General features: G+C 49.0%; 1 protein-coding gene and 1 long non-coding RNA gene across 4 annotated transcripts in view; one reads left to right on the top strand and one right to left on the bottom strand.

The window, feature by feature from the left end:
* The window catches only part of ACRBP (acrosin binding protein), a 17,549-nt gene extending 10,424 nt beyond the window's left edge, over positions 1-7,125 (bottom strand). The window contains exons 1-3 of the mRNA XM_021396361.1: positions 7,018-7,125; positions 6,487-6,699; positions 100-194 (exon numbers count right to left, since the gene is read on the bottom strand). Of these exons, the coding sequence (XP_021252036.1) occupies positions 100-194; positions 6,487-6,699; positions 7,018-7,069 (360 nt within the window). The 5' untranslated portion in view covers positions 7,070-7,125. The remainder of the gene's footprint in view (positions 1-99; positions 195-6,486; positions 6,700-7,017) is intronic.
* On the top strand, positions 7,110-10,364 carry LOC110398585. 3 transcript variants are annotated; one of them, XR_002438484.1, is made up of 3 exons: positions 7,110-7,173; positions 9,514-9,620; positions 9,782-10,359. It is a non-coding gene; the product is annotated as an uncharacterized LOC110398585 (long non-coding RNA). The 3 variants fall into 3 exon arrangements; XR_002438485.1 differs by lacking the exon at positions 7,110-7,173 and adding an exon at positions 7,226-7,308 and having other exon boundaries at positions 9,711-10,364; XR_002438483.1 differs by lacking the exon at positions 7,110-7,173 and adding an exon at positions 7,226-7,308 and having other exon boundaries at positions 9,782-10,358.

Genomic DNA, 12,921 nt, shown 5'->3' with positions numbered 1-12,921 from the left:
TTCCCTTCCCTCACTCCAACAGGAATCCTTTTCCCAAATCTGGCCCCTTCCTTCTCCCAGGTGACATTTATCCCTCATGGCCCCAGTCCCACTGCTCACCTTGATGTAGAATTTGTGCTTGGAGCAGCGGTACTGGGCGAACTGGCAGAAGGTCTGAAACCATGGTGCCTCAGGGAAGGCAGAGCAGACAGGTCCTAGGGATGGATGAGAGAGGGGAGGTAGGGGCAGGCTGCAGGCTCAGCCAGAGCATGACTGGAGACTAGCACCTCTCAGAGAGATGCTTATTTTCAGAGCGTGCTTGTGATGAATGGAGAGTTAAAGCTGTCTGCCCCCAGGTGGAGATCACAGCTTAGTACTGCTAAAACTCCTGACATTTGATGTCACACTCTCCAGTGGTTCATTTCACCCATATGCCCTTATTTACATGGCATCTTCCTTTATACAGAAACCCAAACCTCCTGTTTGCAGGACACAACAAGGACTCTTATTATTCACTACATCACAGAATGGTTTAGGTTAAAGAGGACATCTGGATGTCACCTGGTCCAACCCCCTGCTCAAACAAGGCCACCTAGAGTTCCATCCTTGAAGGGTGGAAGCAAAAAGGGCAAGTAGCAGTGTGGTGGTTTAAGAGATGACCAGACCAGATGTGGGATCACCAGGGGAGACAAACTCTACAGAACAAAATACGTAGGTCACTCTGAAAGTAACATTCTTTATTTATTTCTATGGAAACTGCAACAGATACAAAGAGCACAATAACACTATTTGATAGAGCAAATTCTTTTCTACAAACACTGTTTTTCAACACAGTCACCACCACTAGCTAAGCATTTTCACCAGCAATGAACAAGAGCCTGCATGCTGTGCTTGAAAATATCTGCACCAGCAGAGATGACCCACCATTCCACAGCTGCTACGACAGTGTTATTGCTAAGAAAATGTTGTTTATGCAGATCATCTTTCAGTGGCTCAAACAGATGGAAGTCAGAAGGCACCAATTCTGAACTATAGGGTGAGCGTGGTGGGACAGTCCAGCCAAGATTGCCAGTGTGCTCCACAGTCTGCCAATTGGTATGGGGCCTGGCATTACTGTGTTGTAAGAGAAAGGTTGTCTTCTTCTCTGGTCTGACTCTGGAAGTTCAAGCCCTCAGCTTAGTCAGCATTGTGACGTAGTGCTCAGAGTTGATGTTTTATCTGAGTTCCAGAAAATGCAGAAGGCTCACCCCTTTCCTATCTTAAAAGGCAGTGCATATCACTTCATCCACTGAGGGATGTGTCTTGAACTTTTCCTTCGATGAGGAATTCACTATAGATTGTTGTTTTGATTCCAGCTCATTGTGATGACACCACATCTTGTTGCCATTAATGATATGATCCAAGAAACTGTAATCTTCAGTCTCATATTGGTTCAACAGGTCCTGACAAACTTGCATGCAGTGTTCTTTCCGCTCCTGTGTGAGCATTTGTGGGACCCACCTGGCAAAATCTGCGATATTCCAACATTGCTGCTATTGTTTGCAATGCATTGAAGCTGATATTCAGCTCCGTACACAGTTCCCTGGTTGTGATCCACTGATTCACATGGATGAACTGATTGAGATGCTCTTCATTTCATGATGTGACAGCTGTGCACGACTGTCTGGAACGTGCCTTGTCTTTCACATCACTGTCGCCTCTGCTGAAATGTTCCACCCATCGCCTCACTGTGCTCACATCCACTGTTTGGTCTCCATAAACATTCAGCAAGCATTGGTGAATGTCAGTGGGTGCAATTTTTTCCACATGGAGGAATTCAGTGGTACACCTTTGCTTCATCCACACTTCCATGTCAGACTCCAATTTGTCAGACTGCCCCTCTGCTGCCATCTGTTGCATGGCAACAAAACGTAACAGAATACTGGCAGAGAGGTTCGATCTCTACTGCCATAACAGCAACGTCCACCTCTGACATTGTGGGCCAAAATAAAAAAAATAGGGGGCATTACTTTCAGAGCAGTCTTTGTAACTTGCTAGTGATTCTAGCTATACTGGTTACATACATTCTAGCACCAACATGCTGTGGGCAAAGTCTGCGCCTGTGCACACCTGTGCAACAGCCTTCTTTCCTTTCTTTGAAGGGCCCTGCTGACTCTACTGGCTCAAATCTGCAGTCCTTCCTGCAGGGAGAGCCACAGACCCCGGGAGATTTGGGGAAGGAAGTGATTTTGTGCTCCATCCGCTCTGCACATGCACGAGCAGAGCAACTCTGTGACTACCCGTGTCTGCAGGAGAACTCAGAGCTCTATGTGCTCACCATTTTGGTCCACCTCCTGCCTACAGACCTGCACCAAAGCTCCTCCAGCCATCCTGCCCACTCCTGCAGCATTCTGTGAGCCTGCAGATTGTGGAGGAGCCACTCATGGGCCTCCTGGCTCCTTTGGAGCCCAGCAGAACCCTTCGTGGTCCCAGCAAAGCACAACAGCCTCAACCCAGTTACGTGTAAGGAGGTGGGGAAAATTTTAGAGAGAAGAGTGTCTTTGGGAACCCTCAGAAAGCAACATAGTGACTGCAGGACTGGCCCCTGCAGGCTTACCAGGGAGGGTCAAGCACTGATGGGGGTGAGCATCCCATTCTGTTACGTAATTAGCTTAGAATTGAATTTTGCTGTTAATTTTGGCAAAAGCAATGGACAGACCAAGAGCTACAAACATGAAAATGGTCAGAAATCAGGGAGGACAGACCTGTCGCTCCAAACGGAGGCAGATAAAGGCAAAACGCTGAATGAGTCAGCAGTCTTCAGAAGAAATGAGGAAGGCGTAAGGTTCTGCATGTCAAAAACATACCGAAAACACCACAGGTGTTACCTGCACCTGGGGCTGACTACTTGAGAAGTCGTGCTCTGCCATGCAATGAGCAGGAGGTCATACTCCTGTCTAAATGGTACCTCTTCCCTTGCGCTTAGCATAGAGATTCACCAGCAAAAATAGGATTCCAGGATCCCACACCAGAAAAAACTCTAAAATTGATAGGAATGAGCCTGACATCTCCCTGCCCTTTGCCTTTTCTCTGAATCCTCTGACATTCCTGCCAAGAGGAGCCCTTCCAGCACTGTTGATTTAATCCATATAATCTTTTACTTTGTTCCTGTGCTCATCCTGTGCTCATCCTGCCCATTTGCTTGCTGCAAACAGCTACAGCTTCTGCTGGATATCAGGAGGCCATCTCTTTGGGCTTTGTGGCCAACTCCATGTGCAGGAACTCCAAGCACTGGAGGTTTTCCAAGTAGTGAGCGATTATTTTACAATTACAGCTTCACTGAAAGATGGAGACAGACAAGATACTTTTACACCTGTGTTAGGAAAACTTCATCCTGACTCAGTTCATCCACATAAAAGAACACTAGGAGGTTACATGTACACTTCATAGAATCATAGAATGGCTTAGGCTGGAAGGGACCTCGATGTTCCATCCCTGCCACAGGGAGGGGCTACCACCCTGGGCCCTGCTGCCCAGGGCCCCATCCAACCTGGCCTTGAACATCTCCAGGAATGGGGCATCCGCAACCTCTCTGGGCAGCCTGTGCCAGTGCCTCACCGCCCTCTGAGTAAAGAATTTCTTCCTAATATCCAACCTAAATTTCCTCTCTTCCAGTTTAAAGTCATTCCCCCTTGCCCTATCACTACCTGTCCATGTAAAAAGCTGGTCTTCCTCCAGCTTATGAGATCCCTTCAAGTACCAGAAGGCCACAATGTGGTCTCCTCAGAGCCTGCTCTTCTCCAGGCTGAACAAGTGCAGCTCCCTCAGCCTTTCTTCATAGGAGAGGTGCTCCAGCCCTCTGATCACCTTCATGGCCCTGAACTTCCCTTGTTTAAAGCACAATGTAACTGCTTTCCTGAGCACCATGTGTGAAGAAACATGGTCTATACTCATGAATGCCAGGACTGTGCAGGTCCCTGCAGGCAGTGGCTAAGCTGCCTGTGTGACTTCAGCAGTGGGTTCCTGCTGCAAGGGAGATGCAGGAGCCTTCAGAGTGAGCTGGATGGGGACCAAAGAGGTTGATCTATAGACACCAACCCCTGCTGACATCAGGGTACTGGAAAGTGAGGGGCCCAGAGCAGAGCAGCAGTGGAAATGTCTCCAACCACTACCATGGTGGCTTGGTGGTCCACAGTGCTGGGCACTGCCTGTAAGGGAACAAGCAGCAGCCCTGGCTGTACCTAGCTCCTCAGCGTCATGGGCTGCAGGTGCTAGCGTTTGAGGTGGGGAGCCCAGGACCTCTCCCTGGATCTGTTAGTGCAGGATGGGAACAATTCCCCTTGCACAGCTGCAGAAACAAGCAAGAAATAGTTGCCCTCAAGCTGCAGTCCAAATAAGCACAGACATTTGGATAATCATTCATTTCATTGACGTTCATAGCTAAATATAAAGACATATTTTTTTATGAGAAAATTGCTCCTATTTTTTTTTTCTCAGAAGAAAAATACAACAGAAGTAGTCCCAAGTTTTTCAGCTGCAGAGATATAATTATGCCACTTAAATTCTCTGATGCAGGGGTGCAGGAAAAGTATGATTGCAGAGATTTAAAGGGTGCTGTTGCTATGGCACTTTCTGAACTGGGATGTTTCTTGGCTACAGAAATGTTAAACACTTTAAAAAGCAGCTTATCAGCTCAAGGTTTCTTAAAGGCCTATGAGGGCCTTCTGCATTAAACCCTAGGTCTAGCTGGAAAGTGCTGTTCATTACAGCAAGGGTAACCTGGGAGGAATACAGAGACACTGCAGAAGCATCCAAGGATGAGGTTAGGAAAGCTAAAGCCTAGATGGAACTGAATCAGGCCAGAGATATCAAGGACAATGAGAAAGGCTTCTTTAAGTACATGGGTAGCAAAAAAAAACAACAACCAGGGATAATGTGGGCCCAACACTGAAGCAGATGGGGGACATAGTTATGCAGGACACGGAAAGGGCTGAGGTACTGGATGTCTTCTTTGCCCCAGACTTTGCCAGCAAGAATAGCCTTCAGGAATCCCTGGTCCCAGAAAACAAAGGAAAAACTGAGGCTGTATTCTTGGTGGAAGATGATCAGATCAGGAAATACTAAAGTGAACTGGAACCATGGATCTCAATGGGATGAACCCTCAAGTGCTGAGGAAGATGGCAGATGTCATCGTGAGTCTCCTTTTGGTAATTCTTGATCAATCATAGAGACTAGGAAAAGTGCCCAAAGACTAGAGGAAAAGCAAATATCACTGCTATTCTCAAGAAGGGTGCGAACCTTGGGAACGACAGGCTAGTCAGGCTCTACTTGATCCCTGGGAAAGTGCTGGAGCTGCAGTCCTGGAAACAATTTCCAGATGTGATCAACTAGAAAACCATCAGGAGCCATGCTAGACCAACAAGATAAGGTTCTACAATGCAATGACTGCCCCAGTAGATGAGGGGAGAGTGGTGGATATTGTCTACCTGGACTTCAGTTAGGCCTTTGAGGCTGTCCCCTAGGATCCTCATAGAGAAGCAGTTGATGTGTGGACTGGATTAGTAGACAATGAAGTGTGTTGAAAACTGACTGACCGGCTGAGTCCAGAGGGCAGATGTCAGCAGTGAAAAGCCTACTTGGAGGCCAGTAACTGGTGGTGTACTACAGAGGTCAATATTTCATCCAGTCCTAAACAACACCTTCATTAATGGTTCACTGAGTCCAACAATGGGCCACAAAGATGATTGAGAGACTGGAGCACTTCTCCTACCAGGAAAGGCTGAGAGAGCTGAGACTGTTCAGCCTGGAGAAGAGAAGGTTTGGGTAGATCATTAGTGTCTATAAATACCTGATGGGAGGGTGGATAGAGGACAGAGCCAGGCTCTTTTCAGTGGTGCCCGGTGTCAGGACAAGAGACAATGAGCACTTTCTGGAACATAAGAGGTTCCAGCAGGCAGCACTTCTTTACTGTGGGTAACAGAGCAGATCTTGCAGGTATTCAGAAGCTGCCTGGACATGGTCCTGGGCACCCTTGCTGTGGATGTCCGTGCTAGAGGAGGGGTTGGACCACATGAGCTTAGAGAATCCTGTCAACCTCAACCATTCTGTGATTCTGTGAGGAGGAGATGGAGAGGTATTATAATATCAGCCCACAATGACTTGGAGGAGAGCTAAAGAACAAGAAAGAAAAAATCTTCTTGGGTTGCCAAATGAAATAAGAAAGAAAAATCTGCAAATTCCTGCCTGAGAGGCTCAGATTGGCCACTTTTTTTTTGCAAGAAAAGTGGCACAGCACTGGAAGCACCCAGAGAGGCAATCAGACCACCCTTGGAGGCTTCCATAACTTGTCTGCCCAAAGCCAGGGTGATCTAGTGCTGAGATTGTAATGCTCTGAGTCTTATTTTGGACTGCAGACCCCCAGAAGGCCCATCCCACCACCATTCCCACAGTCTGGAGGTATTTTGACAGCTGCTGCCTCTGGCGGTGAAGTGATCCCAGCAGCACCCCGAGGTGTTCACAGTGTCCTACCTTCAGGGACATGGCCATGGTTCTCCTGCTGGTCCAGCTGCAGGACTGCGGGGCTGAGGCAGCCATGGGTCTGTCGTAGGCGGCAGGATGCGTGGGCCTTCCAGGTGGGCCGCAGGCTGGAGAAGAAGAGCTGGTACTCATCATCAGACAGGGGGCTGCCCACAGGAGCAGGCACTGGTGGCGCAGCAGAGGACGTCAGCAACATCAGCAGTCCTGGGGAGACAGCAGGATGTATTTCCTCTCCTTTGCCTTCGGCTGGGGCCCCCCTTCTCTCCTGCATCCCCTGTACTGCCTTCCACTCCATATCCTGTCTTAGAGCCTCCAGATCCCACACTAGTTGAGCAGGACTGAGGGCTGGAACAGAGAGCAGGCCCAAGACAGTGGTCTTGTGAGAGGCATGGGGCCGGAGGAGGTGTGGGCAGAAGGAACAGCAGCAGGCACTTCTAGCCCCCACCCCCAGCCTAGGTACAGTGCCCCAAGGCCCTGCTGTGGGTCCTGGGAGGCTGGGCAACAGCCTGGGGAGTCACTCACCCAACAAGGAGGGCAACCTCAGCATTTCTACCCCTTGCCCCAGCACTCCCATCCTGCTGGGCCTTCTGCTTGGTGGCCATGGCAGCAGCGGAATGAGAAGGGGATGGCATCACAGCTGGAGCCTGGAGGGACACAAGCCCCACTGGTACCAGTGAGGTGGGAAAGTCTGGTGGGAGGACACAGGGACACAAGATGGGAAGGGCTGGTGGGGGAACATGTGGACACAAGTCCTGCTGGTACTAATGAAGTGGGAAGGGCTGGTGGGCAGACATGGGAACACCAGCCCTGCAGGTACTGAAGGGGTGAGAAGGGCTGGTGGGCACTGGGGTGACCAGTGTAGGAGACTTGAGGCACAGGCTCATGATGTGGGGGTGTGAAGGGGCTTTGGCATGGCCATACCACAGGGAATGAAGGAGATGATGCAGAGAGCAGCTTGCTGGGGACAAGGGCACAAGACAAGAAGAAGGAGCAGGAGCCAAGTGTGTCCCTTGTACCTTTAAAGCATGTCATGCTCTTCTGCAGAAGAAAGGATATAAAACTGATTCCTTTTCCACCTGCTGAGACTGAAGCTCACCTCGTGCCTCCACAGGGAGTGTCCTAGCAGCAGCTTGCTTCAAGAATTATTAGGAAATCGGTGCCATCTCTCCTGGGCATCTGTGCCACTTTGTGGATGCTTGGAGTCAATGGAGCATCCTCCAGAGGGAGTGCCCCAGGCAGCAGGGAACAGAGCTGTGCTCTGGACATCAGCACCTCCCTGGAAAAAGGAAGAATGATGTCTGTGGAGCTGGCAGAGCAGCACTGGTACAGCCTGTGAGCATGGAGAGGCCCAGGGGCGCTCAGCTACCGAGGCTGAAGCCCAGGGAGCAGACACAGTGACCATGAGCACACGGCGTGGTTGATGGCCAGCAGTACTTGGGAGAGCCTCCTGTGGCTGGGTGCCTTCTGATGTGACAGGGAATGACCGCAATCATCATGGGCAAGGAGCTCTCCAGGGTGTCTGCAAAGCAATGTCTGGCACAGCAGCCCCAGAAACTGCATCCATAAGCAAAAAACAGGGTGGCATAGCAGCTTTCAGTACCCACTGCAGCACTACACAGCCTAATCCGATGTGAGAGCTGCAGGCAAAGCAGAGTGTTGGACAGCCCAAACAGCAGGAAGTCACTGAAGATGTGGTTTCTAATGCAGACTGCAGGAGATGCAAGCAGCTTTGCTTTGTGCAGCAGCCGCAGAGAGAACTGCAGATGTGCCAGCTGCCCTTGCAGGGCATCAGCTGCCAATGAACAAAGTGGCCACACAGGCTGCCAGGGCAAACCACTGCAGTCAGGCACTACAAAGGCATCTGGCAGCAGCACAGAGCTCTGTGTCTCCCTGCAGGAGACAAGCTACAGTTTGCTCCGAGAGGTCCTGTTGACAGGCAACACTTACAAGAAGCTTGAAGGCCAACCATTTAAAAACAGCACTGAGTTTTAGGATGCTTTTATGGCATCTTTCAAACACAGTGAGCAGGAGACATTTTCTAGCTGTTTCTTGCTACTCCCATTAAAACGGGCAACATAGCTGCATCTCTCAAGTTTTTTTCCATTTCTTCTTTTTCCATTGCAGAGTTTGAGTTGCATTTTAGACATCTCTAGGGCCTTCAGCTTCTCAACCTCATGAATCACCTCTGCTCCACAGTGACAGCCAGAGGCCAGGCTGGGTTCTGCCATCACTGAGCATCTCCCTGGGGGAATGTAATGCTGACCTCTGTGGCTGATAGAAATTCACGACTGAGGAAAGCACACCAATTTGGCACGTCACACAGGGTTATCACAAGAGCTCCTATTTATGGCATATGGAAGAAGGAAACAAGAATGAGAGGGACAGGGTCCCTGAATGTACACTGGGAACTCAAACATGAGGAATATGATGAAGGAGCTGACAAAGGAAACATCTTTGGTTGATGTTCTAGTAGCAGATCCTAGGGAGAGCTACTGTGTATTTAGAAAAATTATGTTTAGTGATGTGAGGACAGGTTGGCTGCTTTGTGCTTCCCACGTACCTAGAGGCTTGCTGAGGCTGAGTCCATCCTACCTCTGTGAGCACCGAACCCTGGGTTCGGTTCAGCTCATCAGCATTCCTTCAGGGAGCTCTTATGGTCCAAAAGTGCACTGAAAAGCACTGCGCAGTGTGCACGAGGCAGGGGGATGGTGGGTGCAGGGGAAGCTGCTTGGCTATGATTGTGCCAGCTGTGACACTTATGCTGTATATTTCTGCAAAGAATATTTCATCTTCGGGGCAAGGATGAGGACAGGATAAACATTTCGGGCAGAAGTCATCAATACAGTGAGCTGCGGGGGCTGCTCCCTGCTGCGGGGTCAGCAGTTGTAGTGGTCTGCAAGGTGCAGCACAAGAGTGAGGTTAATTCCAGCATTTCCTGATATAAGGGCTATCTTGGCAATAGTAAGGTTGCACCACTGTTGCCACACTACAAGCTCTATCATTCATTCCCTGGAGCAGATTTGCAGCCTTGTTTTCAGAAGATGGCGTTTCCTGCAGATACGTTCCTGCGCTCGTCCGAGTGGAGCGGGCTGTGACCCCCAGGCCTACAGCACATCCTGCAGCAGGTACGGCCAGCAGCAGGACAGCACCGTACTGCTGCTGCTTGGGAAAGCACCTGTGCTTTCCACATCACTATCTGATCGCTGTATCCCCAGACACCACTGACAGCAGCAATGCCTGAAAGCCCAGGAGCGTAGGTCACAGACCCTTCCTCCTCTGCTACCAGGGAACAGTGCCCCTTCCTTGATGAGGCTGATGGAAAACATCACAGGATGGAGGTGAGCGCACAGAAGCGTGCTGGACACGATGTGCTGATGAAGCCTGACCAAACTCCGCTGCGCCGTGGTGGCTCTGTGAGGCACTGACGGCCTGGCGCCAAGCGGGGCCCTGCCTCTGCTGGGCAAAGGACCTGCGGGGAAAGGAGGAGCACAGAGCCAGGTCAGGAGTGGGGAAGGGATGTGGGCACCAGCCCATTGTGAGCAGGGGTGGCATCTCCAGAGACAAAAGCACGAGGCAGTGTGATGAATTAAACCAAAATGATACAAACTGATGAGTTTAATAACAGGTTACCTAATCTTCGCTCTGAGTTGCACTTTATCTTTGTAGGTTTACTGTCACTGACGGAGAGCTATTCAAACGTGCTAGCAATTATAGCCTTTACATTAAGATTAGCACTCGTTTTAACTTGGTGGATGCGTTAATCTATTCACACTTCTACGAGCACTGTACACTTATAATGTGCATTAATTCCGATACCTGATTTACATTTTACTTTGTTAGGAAATAATGAAGTATTTTTTTACTCATCATTTAGAAAATGGAACATTTAATTGATTGCAAAAACAGCATTTAAGAACGGTTTCTCGAACTAATAATACAACCTAAAATGAGGTGGATTCTTAAAAGCTTGCTTGAATGACCTGCTCTGGCCTTTTAGGAGGGCTGGCTTAGGGCAGAACAGCCTGAGCACACCAGCCCAGTGCGAGCAGGGGGCTGGGCAAAAGAGCTCCAGAAGTCCCTCCCCACCTAAATCTTTCCGTGGTAACTAAATAGCATCATTCAGGCTTTCAGAACAAGGAAATCTCACGGTCTCACACTTTTTCTGAATGCTTGTCATCGATGTGTAAAAACTAATTCCAGCCTTTTCTCCTCCCAGCCTTGCTTTCTGCTTTGAACGAGTTATCCCCTCAATGGCAGTGACCCAATCCACTGAAATTAAATTGTACAGAAACTAAATTGTGCAGAAAGCAAATCTGCAAAAAGAGACCAAAGTGGGCAACTTACAGAACATTTTCAAACTAGGTTGTAGGAGCTTAGTGTTTATCACAGGTTTGCCTGTCCTTGAGACACAGGCAAAAATGTCTTTTTTAAACTGTTTATTTTTTTAATGCATTCAGAAGAATATACATAAATTAGCATATATTAATCAAGATGCTTGACTATTTTTATAAATGAAATGCATTTTATTTGATAAAAACATCTATACGTCTCCTGATACTGCAACTACTAGGCAACAGAATTGGAGGAACTTCCTTCAGTTGTATTTGGAAAGAAAGGCAGGACACTGTTTTCTGTCTTGGTTTTGATAGTCTTTAACTCTGTTAATGCATTACTTGAGAAAAGTTAAGCACTGCAGGTCAGTTTGCAGGAGGATATCACCTCCCCATTGGAAATCCACCGCTGGAGAGGTAAGAAGCTTGAATCACCCAGCCACATGGAGTGTGTATGCTCACTGCTTATCAGTGCATTTGGAAGTCAGCCCTAGAGGTCCCTTCCAACCTGGAGCTCTGTCCTTCCTGTTCATAGCAAGTCCACATGTAGTCAAAGAGCCACTTGGAAAATTGTCTTGTGGAGATAGCAGAGTCCTTTGATTTCTCAGCAGTGGAAGTGATCTGTGAGACTTTGGTTCTGGACTTGCGGAGGGAGAGGAAAAATCCAAATAATTAACAGTGTTATTAACCTCAGAAACACAAGATCCACTTTCTGCTCGGGCATAAAATAAAACCCTTTCCACACACTTTATGCAAGCAAGGCCTTCTGCAAGATCCTTAGCCAGAAATATAAACTATCACTGACAAGACTAAGGTCTTATTTAAAGCACTGCAGAAATGAGATTGGTGCAGAGTATTGGGAGTTAATAAGGAAGGAATCTGAATCAGACAGTCATGAATAATCACAGCCAGGTCTGGTATACTGGAACATTAGGACAGGACAGAATGTAACAAGGCCTGTTTGGCACCAAGCTGGCACCAAGGCATCCTCCTACTTCACACCAGAGTTCTGAGCTTCAGTGTTTGCCGGTCCCTTGTGACCAACCCCAGCACTTCTGAAAGCATCAAGTTCAACACCAGATCAAGGTGGTCCCTCTTCTTACTGTTGCCCAGCACCAGGACACGAAGCAGTGGGCACACACTGGGACACAGGAGGTTCCCTCTGAACACCAGGAAGCACTTCTGTGCTGCGCGGGTGATGGAGCACTGGCACAGGTTGAGCACAGAGGCTGTGGGGTCTCCTCCTCAGAGATCTCCAGAAGTCACCTGGACGTGGGCTTGGGCACCCTGCTGTGGGTCTCCCTGCTGGAGCGGGGCTTGCGCCAGATGGACCCTGAGGGCCCTGCCAGCCTCAGCCATGCTGTAACCCTGACATAGCATTGAAACATATGACTGCCTCTGAAATTTTGCAGTTCACCCCAGTGCCTAATCCTTCTTGTGCCATTGCTACAAGGTGGGGATCTCCCTATCAGAGATCTGCCTCGACTTCATTAGATAACGGCATCTCCACTGAAGCAAGTTTTAAGCCATATACTTGTGGTGTTCCCAGAAGGCATGCAGCCCTGTGCAGCATTTTCTGCTGGGGACACTCTTTGTTCTTTCTTAGCTCTGACCCAAACAACTCTTCTGGCCAGATGAATCACCTTTACACTCTTTCGTTAGAGCTACTCGTCCACTTGATAAGGAAAGAAATTCAGCCCAAGTTATCCAGAGAAGCAGGAGGCTTTTCTCTGAGAGCTCCTCATACTGTCCCTTTGAGGAGAGTGCTACAGCCCTTCTTGCTTATTCCTGCTTCTTTAGAGCAGTCAGACATTGCATGTTGCCATTCACTTTGTCAGCTCCTCCTGGTTCACATGGCAGGGAGAAAGTACACCCACGGTAATTTACCCAGGACAACTGCTCAGGGACTGCTGAACCAACCAGGTCTGCTTTGCTCAGGGCCCTGGTTCCAAGTTCACTTGGAAGTTTGGATTATCACCTTAGACAATCCACCAACACGCACTTGGGACGTGAGCAGTGTGCCTTGCCCTGCTCCAGCAGAAATGAAACATCAGCGATTCCATCGCCACTTTACGCGGTGACTCACTGTGGCTGT

The sequence above is a fragment of the Numida meleagris genome, chromosome 1 (assembly GCF_002078875.1).
Source record: "Numida meleagris isolate 19003 breed g44 Domestic line chromosome 1, NumMel1.0, whole genome shotgun sequence".
Classification (NCBI taxonomy): Eukaryota; Metazoa; Chordata; class Aves; order Galliformes; family Numididae; genus Numida; species Numida meleagris.
The sequence above is the reverse complement of the archived record's forward strand: the minus strand, read 5'-3'. Positions and strand labels throughout refer to the sequence as shown.